We start from the raw sequence: 13,703 nt of genomic DNA on the forward strand, positions 1-13,703 counted from the left end.
GTGCTAATTCGCGAGATGAATCTATTAAGCCTAATTAATCCACCATTAGCAAATGGTTACTGTAGCACCACATTGTCAAATCATGGACTAATTAGGCTTAATAGATTCGTCTCGCGAATTACACTCCAACTGTGCAATTAGTTTTGTAATTATTTTATATTTAATACTTCTAATTAGCATCCAAACATCCGATGTGACTGGTGTTAAACTTTAACAGGGTGGAGCCAAACAGGCCCTTAATTGTTGTTGGGGAACTGGAGGGGAACACGGTTCCCGAGCGACATAATGCATAGATCCGATTGGTATAATCATAAACATCTAGAACAAAATCATGATGAATCATGTCATCCCAAAGGCCATTGACAATATCTAGATGTAAATGTTGGCAGCAGCCATGGAAAAGGATGCTGTACATTATCTGGTCATGCTTGAAACCTTGGTCTTTAAGCCTCTTGAAAATCTCAAACGCAAATTCAACATTTCCAGTCTTGCAAAGACCATGCAAAAGTGAACTATAACTTACATGGTTAGGACTGATTCCATTTCTTGCCATTTCATCAAGCATGTCATAACCTTTCAATAGTTCCCCTTGTTTGCATAACCCATCAACTAATATGCTATAGCTGTGGACATCTGGGAGAAACCCACATTTCTTCATCCCATTAAACACTTCTATGGCTTTGTGGACCTGACCCTCACTACAGAAACCATGAATCACTGCATTAAAACAATAAGTGTTGCAAGGGCACCCTCTCTCTGACAAAGATTTTGAAGAAAGTCCCATGCAGACGTTACCTGTCTGGAACGGCAAAGCCCATAGAGGTAAGTTCCATAGGTTGCAGCATTCGGTCTCACACCATTCATTTCCATTTCACGAAGAAGCTCAAAAGCTTCCTCTAAGCACAACCTCTCTCCATGCGTATACATACTCATCAAAACTGAATAAGAGTAGACATTTGGTGAAGGACCGGAGCTCTTCATGTCATCAAATAAACTCCTTGCATACACAATCTGATTCCCCTTGACTAAACACTTCAGCAAGAAGTTGCACAAACGCAGCTCAGCACCAACCTTCTTGGCCTCAATGTAAGTGAGAAGAGCGTCCTCAAACATTGACAACTCTACAAAAATCCGGATGACTGCAGCATAAACTTGCAACAACGTCATTGACCCACCCAATCTGCTGACCAAAATAGGAGCCAACTCAAACAACTCCTGGCCAGCATTTCCACAGTAATCAACAATGCTCTGAATCAAGCACCGGATCTCTCTGATTCTCCGCGGTAAGAACAGCTGCACAAGCAATGCAAACAAACCAATTGATTGAGATAGCCCGTATAACCTCACACACTCCCTGAAGCTTATATTTCTGGCAGCATCCCAGTTCGCAGTCCGCACTGCTAGCGTGATGGAGGGAAAGAGACACTGGCTTCTATAGTCAATGTAAGCAGAACTCCGTCCGGGCTCCTCATTATCCGAGCTGTTCAAGCAACAAGCCTGAGAGGAAAGACGCAGCACTGGGGGGTAGCTCCTGATTGCATGGGCTCGCCGCAGGAACCCTGGGACTGCCCGGCGCATAGACGAGGGAAGCCGATCCCCTCCTTACATTGACAGTACCAGCAGAAGCAGGAATGAGCTGTGCATAGACTACGCTTCATGGGGAAATATTATTTGACAAGTTGATGGAAAGGACCACCTGAGATAATGGGTCACACCTTCCAGATTACATCAAACTCTCCTGCAGGAAATACAAAAAGAAACATAATCACTATCTATGCAGACCGTATCTGTATCGGAAGGATACGCGGATACAGCAATTTCTTAAACAACCCGATACGCAGATACGTTTTAACTATTTTATTAATAAATAGATAACAATGCATATTAAATTGCAAAATAGATGTTCAATGGTGACATGATCCCACAGCGGAGCCTAAATATCAAGTGACCATCCCTTAACACGAGTGATAATATCTCATCCACCCTAGCATAAGTGATCCGTCAAAATTTTCCAAAGCCAGTAACATTGAAGCTCTGGTATTACACAACCCCGTGAAAGGCTCTTTCTTTTCTAAAACCTCGCGAACTGTCGCTTATTGCCACCGTCTTTGTCCTTCCTTCCGTAAGGATTCGAAGGGCCGATGCCATGCCTCTTCCCACCATCTAATCTCCTCTTCTTCCTATGTTTCGCTGCACTGCTCTCCAGGTCCAGATTCACCTTAGGAGGGCTTCTGAAACAGAATGATGCAGCTACTTTCTGCAGGATAGCAACGAATTCGACATTAGATTGTTGAGTTTTCTGTACGGTACCACAACGCGGCAATCCATACGCAATTAACTGATGCTCATTTTCATGCCGTTGACGCCATACAGGGTATATGAAATAGCATCATTTATCTTATACCAACGGGACAAGTTATATTTACATTCTCTGCTACCTTGGTTGATTCAAGGGATAAACTAAACTTTAGGAAATATCAACTGTGCGATAACTGAAAACTCTGCAGAAAATTTACCTGCAGATCGAGTTGATGGACGTTAAAAATGTCTTTCATAGAGTGGGAGTCGTACGCCAAAACGTAGGATCGGTAGGCTTCTTTTGCAGACTGGTTTAGATAGTAATTATCGCTAACAATTTTCTCCTGCACAACAATTCTAGTTATAAATGCCCGACAAAAGAAGGGGAACTGAAATAATTTGGGTATCCTGAAAGAGATACTTACGAGGTGTGATTGCAGATTTGGCACATTTTTTTGACTGAACTCATATTCAGTCAGGGCAACCCTGGCCGCCTGCAGACAATCAATAAATGTGTGATTTCTCTTAATTCAGGGGGGAAGGCACGGATATTATGTTGTTCATAAATACCTTCAGGTAAATGAGAAATTTCAATTCTTCTGGTAGTAAGAACAGTAAGGCACTTCCTTTGCCTTTGTCACCACGTGCAGTGCGCCCAACTCTGTGAATGTAATCCTGAAAGTGAAATTCCAAATTGCAGTTAGAGGAAGAGAGTAGTAGATTGCACTGGATCTGTTTAGAGTCACCAACCTTTGGCTCATCTGGAGGATCATACTGCACGATATAATCCTAAAGAAGGAACCAGATGCTTCAATTAGCTGGGAACAAAAAATTATGTCTCATGTTAAAAGATAACAGGCCAAAACCTTACCACATCAGGGATATCAAGTCCACGTGCAGCCACATTCGTGCACAATAAGATGCCCTTTTCTGCCTTGCAAAAGTTAAAGAATGTTGTAGTTCGTTTCTGCTGCTTTTGTTTCCCATGGATATCAAAAACTCTATCCCAATGAAATTCAGAAGTTCTGTGTGGAACTTGACTGAATTGCATGATGAAAAGAACACCATGACCTTCTTATTCTGTTTCTTTTTTAGGAAATTAAAGCATACAGAACCAGGAACCTCTTCTCACTAGAAATGACACAATACCCCTGTTGTAAGCCTTCAACAGTAGCCTGCTGAAGAATCAAGGTTATTTTTCCTACAAAATACTCTTGAAAGTATAGTTGAATAACCTGGTGAAGCAGTTCCTTACCTTTGAGTTATCATCATCAACTCCAACATAAACTGGTTTTTCTTTACTTTCTTCATTTTTCTCAAATGACAATTTAGCAAATTTTTCAACCTGTGTGAGATACATCAAAGCATAAGAAGAAAAGCAATCTATAGAAATCATGGATAAGAATTTTGAATAAACTGGATAACAGATCTACCAACCTCTGGAGTCTGTGTGGCAGAAAAAAGAACAGTCTGCCTATTCTGCATATCATCCATAATACAACGAAAGAGAAAACATTATGTCAGTGCAAAGTTCAAAGCTACTTCCTCCGTATCAAATTGTAAGCTGTTTTGGCATCTAGATATACACTATGTCTAGATACATTGTATGTATCTAGAAAAGGCAAAACAACTTACAATTTGGAAGGGGGGGGGGGGAAGTACATTGTAAAAATGAGAACTACAAGAGCTCATATACCTGTGGTAGGCGTTTAAATATTTGTTTCATATCTTCCTCAAAGTTTTGCTCGAGTATGCGATCAGCTTCATCAATTACAAGGCACTGCAAAATTAATAAAAATGACTTTTGTCAGACTAAAGTGGGCAGGGGTTTCATGGCATATTGGCATTCATGGCCATGAATAATGTTTTCCAGTTCCATGTAAACACAAACAGATGGCGAATGAAAAGGCCAGGCTAACACTGAAAGGCAGCCCAGCCCAGTTTGTCAAATCTTTCATGCTTTGTACCTTAAGTTTGAGCCCATCCCAGCCAAACAATGTTTAAAACATAATTTCCCATTAGACAATAGAAAAAATTGTACAATACATACAAGTCTTAGCTACCTAAAAAAGTAATCAGCTATTTGCTATTTAGCTCCAACAATTTTTGACACTCCAGACAAACTAAATCTACAATCTTGGTGGGACTAATACCAAACTGGGACTAATACCAAACCCATCAGAAAGATGTAACGGAGATGGAAATGGCTTAATAAGGATAAAAAACCAATACAGCAAACAAGGACTGGTAAAACAAATAACCAACCAAGAAGAAACATGATACAGAGATAAAGTACTTAATAAATAAAGTATAGCATTGTTTACAATTTTACATATACCTCGTGTAATCAGCAACAAATTTTTCTACACTCTAATTTAATGTTCACACTTAGCAATCAGTCATGGACAATTGCAGTAGGTGGAGTAAACCACAATCCCTTCGTAGTGTCAAGCAGTACTGATGCAAAAAGTATGTTTAGCACACTAGAGATATGCAACTGCAGGTTTGCCTTTGCTACTTAATGCGGCAACTTAAAAACGAAATGATACTTAAACACACATATTTTCTTCAAACTTTGAAATGAAAGCGATATAAAGAAGTCCCATTACCTTTAGCCTTTTGTATATGAAACTCTTGGTATTTTGTAGATGGTCCAAAAGCCTGCCCGGGGTAGCAACTAATAAATTGACCCCTTTTGCCAGCTGATCAGCCTCACTTCTCCTGTTATTACCACCAATAACATATCCAAGAGTTTGCGAGTGATACTTCATTAACTCCTTGGCAACATTGTGTGTCTAGAGAAAATGAATCAACAATGATTAAGAAAAGTGAAATAAAAAGCTTCAATTCATTAACTTATGTTTAGAATCTCGGAGCTGCAACTGCAACTATACAAAATTTAGATACTAATGCATTTACAATTTCAAGTTCCACATTTTGCCAATTTTTGGCAGTTGCAATTTGAAGAACCATTTTCTGTAACTTATCTTAAAAGCAATGTAACACGAACAATTTTTCATTTTTACAAAATGTTGTCTTAACAAAGTGTAATTATTATCCTAGCTGACACATCTGATTTCGAATGTTTCTCCAACAGAAAGCTCTTGTACAGCCTTAAAACATGTGAGATCAATCAAAAGGAATACTGCATGTGAGCTCAATCAAAAGGAATACTGTCGCATCATGATTTGTCAGAGGAAATCAACAACACCAAACCATATACCTGGATAGCAAGCTCCCTTGTCGGGCAAACCACGATAACTCCTGTCCCGTTCCTCGGCGAGAAGTGCAGATGATGGAGCAGCTCAATCGCTGGTACAAGGAACGCAAGAGTCTTCCCTGATCCAGTTTTGGCTGCGCCCATCACATCCTTTCCTTCCAACAGATGTGGTATTGATCTAGCTTGAATCTGCAAGCATGAAAACAAACCACACATCAATACTAAAAACAAAAATAGTAGCAAACCGACCCACATAACACAAACTTTCACAGAAATAATTAACTTTTGTGCAGTCTATCTCTGCCAAAAATAAAACAAAATAAGGTAAGCAATTGCAGAATTGCGCTGAGAAGCGAGAACAGAAGCAATTCGCATAAATTGCACTCTTTACGCCTATACAATGGCAAATTTTAAACAGTGGTAGGCGGTACCTGGGTGAGGTGGGTGTAGTTCATCTCTCTGATGGCATTGGCAGTGAGCTCAGAGATGGGGAGCTCAGAGCAGAGCTTGTTCGAGAGAATCCCGCTCCCTTCCCCCTTCTTCTTCTTCACCTTCTTTTCCTCTTTCCCCACCTCCTTTTCCTTCTTTTCCTTTTTATCCTCCTTCACCATCTCCTTCGCCTGCTCCTTTTCCTTCTTCTTCTTCTTTTTATCCTCCTTCACCTCCTCCTCCTCGCTCTCGTCCTCATCTTCATCTTCATCCTCCCCTTCCTCATCGTCATTGCTTCGCTCCTCCACATCCTCGTCTTCGTCATCGCTCTCTAACTCCTGCTGCCTCTCCTCTCCCTCGTCACCGTCTGAGGTGGTGTCGTACACCGACTCCTCCTCCTCAGAGTCTGACTCCGGCGGGCCGACGACGGGCTGCTTCCGCTTCTTCGATAGCCCGGCCGACTTCATGGTCGCGGCTGCTGGGCACATGGCGGTGGCGGCGGGAGGTAAGGGAATGCACGCCTTTGCTAGGGTTTGTTTTAGGTGCGTAACGGCGAGGGATTGGTAAATCTTGGTCCTCTTATCCATCTACAATACAAGAATGAAAAAAACACCTATTCTTAGAGACCATTGAACCAGGATGTCCTGCTACTGGATGATTTGTTCAATTTAACTCCCACAATACTATCAACAAGGAGCATCCGAAGCCAATACAGTTCAAATATCAACCAAGTCAAGCATGGTGTAGACTTTCCTTACCTTGGAGAGCAGGGGACACGGTGGTGGCGGATGGCAGGGGCGGCACTTGGTAGGGGAGGTGGAGCTTGATAGGGGCGATGCTTGGCAGGGGCGGCGGCAGATGGCAGGGCCGGCGGCAACGGTCAGGGGCGTCGGCAGATGGCACGGGCGGCGGCACCGGTCAGGGGCGGCGGATGGCAGGGGGGCAGCGGAGGTCAGGAGCGGCGGAGGATGTCAGGGATGGCGGAATGTAGGGGAGGCGGCGGCGTAGGCGAGATCCAGCCGCTGGAAGGTCCGACGGCGGCGAGATCCAGCCGGTGGAAGTCCGGCCGGTAGAGATGGCAGGGGAGAAGGTGTGGCCGGGTCTTGGTGCGCCGGGAGAGGGGTGGCGGATGGGGGGAAGGAGGCGGCGGCGGAGGCAAGATCCAGCCCCTGGAAGGTCCGGCGGCGGCGAGATCAAGCCGGTGGAAGGTCCGGCCGGGACAGATGGCAGGGGAGAAGGTGCGGCCGGGAGATGGTGCGCCGGGAGAGGGGCGGCGGATGGGGGGAAGGGGCCGGCGGCGGATGGCACGGGCGGCGGCGGAAGGCACGGGCGGCGGCGGATGGCCAGCTGGATTCACGGGACGCGCGAGGGAGAACATGCGGCAGGAGAAGACCCGGGCGGAGGCATGGAGAGGGGAAAGCAGCAGCGGGGAGCAGTTAAGTGTATTTTAGGAATCCTGTTAAGTGTAATTCGCCAAATGAAGAGGTAACTATGCTTTAATTCTCTAATAGAAGCGGTCCATTAGGTAACTAACAAGTGTTTTATTTGGTTTAATTTAGATAAAAATAGAGCCAAACAGTTGCGGGCTTTTTGTACATGACAATAAAATTTCTGGAACAACTTTGTATCATGCCAGTCTTAGCACGGGACCTTGTGCTGCATTCTTAAAGCCCCTTGATGAAGCAATTGCAATCTATGAAATTCTTAGAAATTGTGACCATCCTAACCTGTTGAAGCTTTTAGGAGTTTGGAAGCTTTTAGGAGTTTGGAAGAGTACCACTGATGAAACTAAAGCTTATCTTGTTGTTGAAGAAGTATGTGGTGCACTAATCTCTAAAGGAAAGCAATACATGTTCTCTATGGAGGGGTCATCAATATATGGATTTTCAACAAATGGGTTCGAAAGTTTTAGGTGTGTTTCTATTGAAACTGCATAACATATATATAAATTTGTAATACTTGTAGTGATTCTTTCTTAATACACCATATATTTGTGTTTATTTGTTTAGGGCAATCTTCTCCGTGGTAGATTATGTGAATAATCTTTACCGGAAAGATGTTGGCTCGAGTACCAGTGAGGAAGCTTTTCCAATGCTTCCTTTGAAGATCAACAGCTCTAGTGTCTTCTACAAGAAGAGAAGCTCCTCTGAGACTCACGAGGAAGTGCAAGTTTGGTTGGTGATTTCTTACCAAAGTATCCAGCACGACTTGTTAAGATCAAGCGTATACAAGGTAAGTTTAGTATTTATTAGGTTTGCATTTGATGCTTCTTGCATGTTTTCGATTGTCTCTTTAAGTTGTAGGGATAAATTCACATAGCTTATCTTGCTCCAACAAATGGACTGATGGTTAATTAGTCATTCTCTTGCCCCTTTTTTCTTTTGCTATCAAGAGCAGGTAGAGCTCCATGGCTTTTGAAGCATGCTACATGCTGAAGTAGGTGGCTATAGTGCCAAGTAGTAGAGGTGTGAGCAATATGCCCTAGATAGGTTGAAGATCGTGTCCCTAGATAGGTTGACAAAACCATTGTAGGATCTGCAGCTGACGGTCATGCCACAGTCCCCTTGTGGTTCCACGCGTGAGAGGCAACGATTTTATTTACGGGGGTAAGCCCCAGTTAAGCCCGAGTCTGATTCCAGGAATCGAACTTGGGTGGCAGTGCTCGCACCTAGAGATGCTAACCAACCGAGCTAGTGCTCGTCTTCGATCTCCTAGCATTCACAAAAGCAGAGGGTGGTCGCGTTTTGTCTACATGCGAGGTAGAGTACATAGCGGCGGCCATGACATGATGTCACGGGAGTGCAGGAGCTCACCGGAGAGAAGCTTCGCACACCAACCCTAAGGATGGATAACAAGTACATCATTGCTTTGCCAAAGAATCCCATCCTCCACTACCGCAGCAAGCACATTGACACCAAGTTTCTCTTCTACCTCTTCTCTTACCTCCAGCCAATGTGTGAGTGTGTGTGGGCTGTGAGCCTGTAGCTTGACTCATCTGAGCCAACTTATTCTATTCATCCGAAGCTTTCGAATATCCTTTTTTATGGGGTAAAGTAGACTTATTCCAATTTATTCCGTTCATGCAAAGCATTCTAATATCCATTTTTTTTTGAAAAAAGGCCCAACAGTGGAGCATGTTAGACAGTTCAATTGGAACAAGACTGGAGAATACCTGAGCTCTTTTTGTGGAAATAAAGCTGATGTCAATCTCGAACTGAATGTTTTAGCTGAATTATTGAAAAGTGAGAATGCAAGGTGAGTTAATCATATCAATTAAATAAATGTTTCAAATGAAATGATGATTATCATTATATCTGTTAAGCCCTGCTTCCATTGGCAAATTGTATGTGTTCACAGCTATGAGGATGTCATGTGGCAACCAGGAATGTGGGAAGCCATTGTAAAAATGGAATTTATAAGAGAAATTTATTGGATAATGGATCGACAGCGAGATAGAAAAAAAGAATGTTCATTCGTGAGGACTGAGAAAGGTCAAGTGCTTTACAAGATAAAGAGTTCTCTTAATGTCTTATCTTGCGTGCAACAGTTTACAGACTGGGAACTAAAAGAAACAAACCTGCTGGATTCTGAGGTTCTTCTTCGAGACCACGTTGTAGGACATCACGGTGAGAGCTACAAATTCTACAAGGGTCCAAAGGTGAATGTCTCTACTAATGCTTAACCTCAAATTCTTTTTTTTTCTAAAACATTTTTTCCCTGTAGAGTGAGATGGGACCTGATAAGGTCACTTTAGAGAGATTTCTGCAAAAAGAGCAACCCTGATTATATGATAAAACTCAGCAAAGAAGTAAGGAGTTTGAATTGGATAACTGAATCTCCAGCGCTGAGGGGTAAGAAGACATAATGAAACCTGGGATGTCTAATAGTATTGTGAAAAGAAGATGAAGAATTCTTACTATATTCTAACTTCATGCAGATCAAAACAACTACATGGCAATGTTCTGCGAGATGGAGAGAGTAGAAAAATCAAGACAATCTTAGGAAATGGATCTTATATTTACAATCAAGCTAGAAGAGGTACTTGCCAGAACTTTAAAGAAAGCTTTGTATTCAATTTGAACACGGGGTAAATTTCTTTCCAGTAACTTATTGTGTCTCTTATTGTAGAGCTTCAGAAGACGGGCATGCCTGCTAGAAAGAATTAAAAGTAGACTGACCTCCGGAGTTAAACTTATTTTTTGCTTCCTACATTGCATCTGCGTTGTGACTACCTGTTTCCTCACCATAGAAATCTAGTGGTGTTTCGGTCTCCTTTGTGCACTGTAACAAAAACGGTGCAGCCTTGCCTTTTGAACAGCGTACAAATGATGCTGACGAACCTCCTTGCGTATTCATACTTTTGGTTTAGGGCTGTTTGTACTTAAGCACCTGCAGTTCTGCGATGTGGTTCCCCAAATCTTGATGAACCTCAAGTGATTCATCTAGTTCATAGTGAATTGGGTGATATACTCTTTTTGGTACCCAAACTTTTTAATGTTATGAAATTATACTCCCAATTGCGTGTGGCATGTGTGCCATTTACTCCCTCCATCCTTTAATATATGACGTAACCAACATCGTATATTAGCGGATGGAGCAAGTACATACTTATACCCATATTCTGAAATAAGAAACCGTGCTTAGAGCATTTTCAACCGCTTACCTAAAATGGTTTGCTATACTAAAAACTAGCTGAATACCTAGAAACAGGAAAAAAAAACTGCTCCAACAGTATATCTATATGGGTTGCTATAATAAAATTTTTAGACTATACCCTAAATTTCTCTGTCTTAACCTAAATATACCGATGCAAAGAGTGGATTGCTATATTGTCCACTTGGCCATGTCAGCTAAATGTCTCCCACGTGAGATTTAAGCGCCGCGCTGCTGTTGCCCTGCTGCTCACTCCACCGCATCCAGTGGCCGGACCTCGCCGCTGCCATGCCACTGCCCATTGTCACCATCTCCGTGCCCGATTTTGCCTCGCCGGACCTTGCCTGACCCTTCCCACAACAGCCTAGGCGAGCTTGAGCCATCGCCGAGACGAAGAGGATGGCTCGAGTGGTTGACCCACTTCCATGGCTGCAACGACTAGATCTCAAGAAGAGGCAAAGCTCACTGCGCGGACCGATGAAGGCCATCCATCGCCGATTTATCGTCCACCCTCTGATTTGAGGCCATACGCCGCCGATCCGTACTGGAGCTCCTCCCCCGAGCCCGATTCAAAAGGCAGATTCAAAAGGGGAAAGGGGAAACTGACGAGGAACGGCAGCTCTTTCACTTACAGAAGGAATCTTTAGATACATAGTAAGCCAGCCATAGCGGCGGCGCTAGAACTACTGCTACTCGAGAGATAAACTAGGGTTTTTGTTCTTCGATAATCCCCCAGTTCAACCCGTGTTAGCTGTTACATAGCGATGGGAGCTATCAGAACAGCGATGGAGTACTCTTGTGGAGTAGTCTTCGGATAGACTAGTCTGAGGGACTAGGCTGATGGAGTAGTCTTCAGATGGAGTAGTCTGAGGGACTAGAGTCTGCGGAGTAGTTTGGTGGGAGTAGTCTTCAGATGGACTAGCCTGAGGGGCTAGTCTGATGGAGTAGTCTTCAGAATCCTGACAGTTTCATCTCTGGTTCTTTGAGTATGCGGCATTGGAAACCTCCAATGCCGTCAGCGATGCAGAGCCAGGAGTCGAAAACAAACGTTGCGCCCGCTTCAAACACGAACACAGGCTTGATGATGACCGAAGCCATCGATCTCACACGGAGAGTTTCGGCGACTCCCCCAACCTGGCGCGCCAGCTGTTGGTGTTTTAACTCGGCAACCTATCAAAAGAATACCCGAGATAGAGTTTTGGTTGGTGGGTGTTGCCGAAATCAAGGAGTCGATGTGACGTGGGAACATGATTTGGACAGGTTCGGGCCGCTAGATCGCGTAATACCCTACGTCCTGTGTTTTGTATGCTTGTATTCGATTGAACTTGTCTTGAGGGGGTCCCAGCCCACCCCTATATATCAGGGGAGCAGGGTGATAGGGTAGTTTTTGGTCCAAGCGTACTAGTCGGACAAGACTACAGAGTCCTACTCTAACTCGGCAGAGTAGTTTCCTTGTGTTCGGACTAGTCCTTCGGGGGTTCTGTGTAGTCTACGTTGCCCTGTAGCATAGTATTCATGTCCTGATACGTCTCGAGTACGTCCCCTTGAGTGGGTCCGTACAGACCTTCCGGTGGGCCCGGGGATGTATGGTTGACAGGCTGTACTCGCGTCTTGACTGGCGGTCGAAGTCCAATGCAGTGATGTAGGTGACAAATCTGTTGGCGACAAGCTGGGGAAAATAAATCAGGTGTAAAATCTTATCAGACAAACTTGGAAGTGGTTTCTCTTTTACCTGCAATCAAGCTAGGATGAGTATGCGTGTGCACTCTTGTTGAAGGATATGTGGCTGCTGGATGCAGATCGACATATGCGACCAGCAAGTCCCATATCATTAGAGCCTGTTTGATGAGGAGGGGTGCTGCAAGGGTGTGGTCGATCAGGCAACAAATCTAAGCGTGTTCGGAAATTAGCGCAAGCGTGCTCTGCTGCTCTTGGACTACTCTGTGCTATACTGCCATTACTTAGTAGTGCTCTGCTCATGTATGCAACGACACAGGACGAACTAACAGACTTTCAGGCGTGTATCTCGCGTGAATGTGACCTTGTGCCCATGAAATGCGGTCTTACCAGTGGAAAGAGAACACCTAGTCCTAAGCAGGGACACCAGTCAAGCGTGCGTACTGTCTCGGAATGTCATTTCGGATATATGTTCGTGGTGAATAAGTAGGAATTTCTGAAACTTAGCTCAACCAAAACCATTGCCAACACTTTGTTTAAATTTTGACCATAGTTAAGCAGGATGGGATGCACAGTCAGCAGCTAGTTAGTGGCATCGACATCCACACTCAATTTCACCGATTACTGACAAGAACAGAAACTAACGCAATAGCCCAGGCTACAAGACGATCAGATTCCCCCAATCTTTAAACGGGAACAGGACGCGGTTTGTAAATAGCTACAAGAACAGTGAAAAGTGAAAACTACTGCTCAGCTCAAGGTTGCACTGGACCCCAAGCACACATACTGCAGGTAACCGGACTTGTTACAGAGTTGGTGGAAAGATAAATGCTGTATGTGGAGATCAACTGAAAGAGGTAGTTCTGGAGCAAAGCCTTCGGAAGGCTTCAGAATCATTCATCAGCATACATGACAAAACCTGCAAATACAACAAAATCAACATTAGAAACTTATACAACCCTTTTTAAATGTAACGAAATAAAGCAACGGGATGTGTTGGTACTTACCCCATTGTGCCAAAGTTTGTCTAACCACATTCAGAGGAATAAAGTATGAGAAGCGCCCATCGCCACCATGTAGCACTCCAACACTAAAGCCCCATCCATCAAAACACGGAGCTCCTGAACTTCCAGACTCAGAGGTAGTATCAACTTCAGTCAATCTCATTGTGAAACCATAGGGATTGTCTCTAGATATATCAGGCATGGTTCTACCACGGTGTGAGATATGACCAAGGACAGTGGTCCGATGTCCAGAAATAGGCCAAGATAACATAACAACACTCGCCTCATCAGGACTTGTTGATGAAAATAAGCCTCCAGCACCAACATGTGCACAAGGCGGCGACGGCATATGGTTTGCTTCCTGAGCTCCTTTCAGCACCAGTTCCTCCCTGCAAAAATAATAGACCCCCAACAAAGTCGTG

General features: G+C 43.8%; 1 protein-coding gene and 1 pseudogene across 1 annotated transcript; one reads left to right on the forward strand and one right to left on the reverse strand.

Annotated features, from left to right (window-relative positions):
* Positions 1-1,842: 1,842 nt before the first annotated feature.
* On the reverse strand, positions 1,843-7,225 carry LOC117833297 (DEAD-box ATP-dependent RNA helicase 27-like; annotated as a pseudogene).
* Positions 7,226-7,323: 98 nt separating this feature from the next.
* LOC117834413 (uncharacterized) lies at positions 7,324-9,805 on the forward strand. The gene is made up of 7 exons (XM_072290278.1): positions 7,324-7,389; positions 7,507-7,859; positions 7,957-8,179; positions 8,753-8,903; positions 9,067-9,202; positions 9,305-9,605; positions 9,671-9,805. Exons 1-7 carry the CDS (start codon positions 7,324-7,326, stop codon positions 9,728-9,730), a joined length of 1,290 nt encoding a protein of 429 aa, XP_072146379.1. The 3' UTR covers positions 9,731-9,805.
* The last annotated feature ends 3,898 nt before the right edge of the window (positions 9,806-13,703 follow it).

The sequence above is a fragment of the Setaria viridis genome, chromosome 8 (genome assembly GCF_005286985.2).
Source record: "Setaria viridis chromosome 8, Setaria_viridis_v4.0, whole genome shotgun sequence".
Taxonomy (NCBI): domain Eukaryota; kingdom Viridiplantae; phylum Streptophyta; class Magnoliopsida; order Poales; family Poaceae; genus Setaria; species Setaria viridis.

What these genes read in the sequence shown, in the direction of transcription:
- LOC117834413 (XM_072290278.1), top strand. Translation starts at nt 7,324, where the DNA reads ATGCGGCAGGAGAAGACCCGGGCGGAGGCATGGAGAGGGGAAAGCAGC. An exon ending in AATGGGTTCGAAAGTTTTAG is followed by an intron (nt 7,860 to 7,956) that starts GTGTGTTTCTAT and finishes TTATTTGTTTAG; the next exon opens with GGCAATCTTCTCCGTGGTAG. An exon ending in AATTCTACAAGGGTCCAAAG is followed by an intron (nt 9,606 to 9,670) that starts GTGAATGTCTCT and finishes TTTTCCCTGTAG; the next exon opens with AGTGAGATGGGACCTGATAA.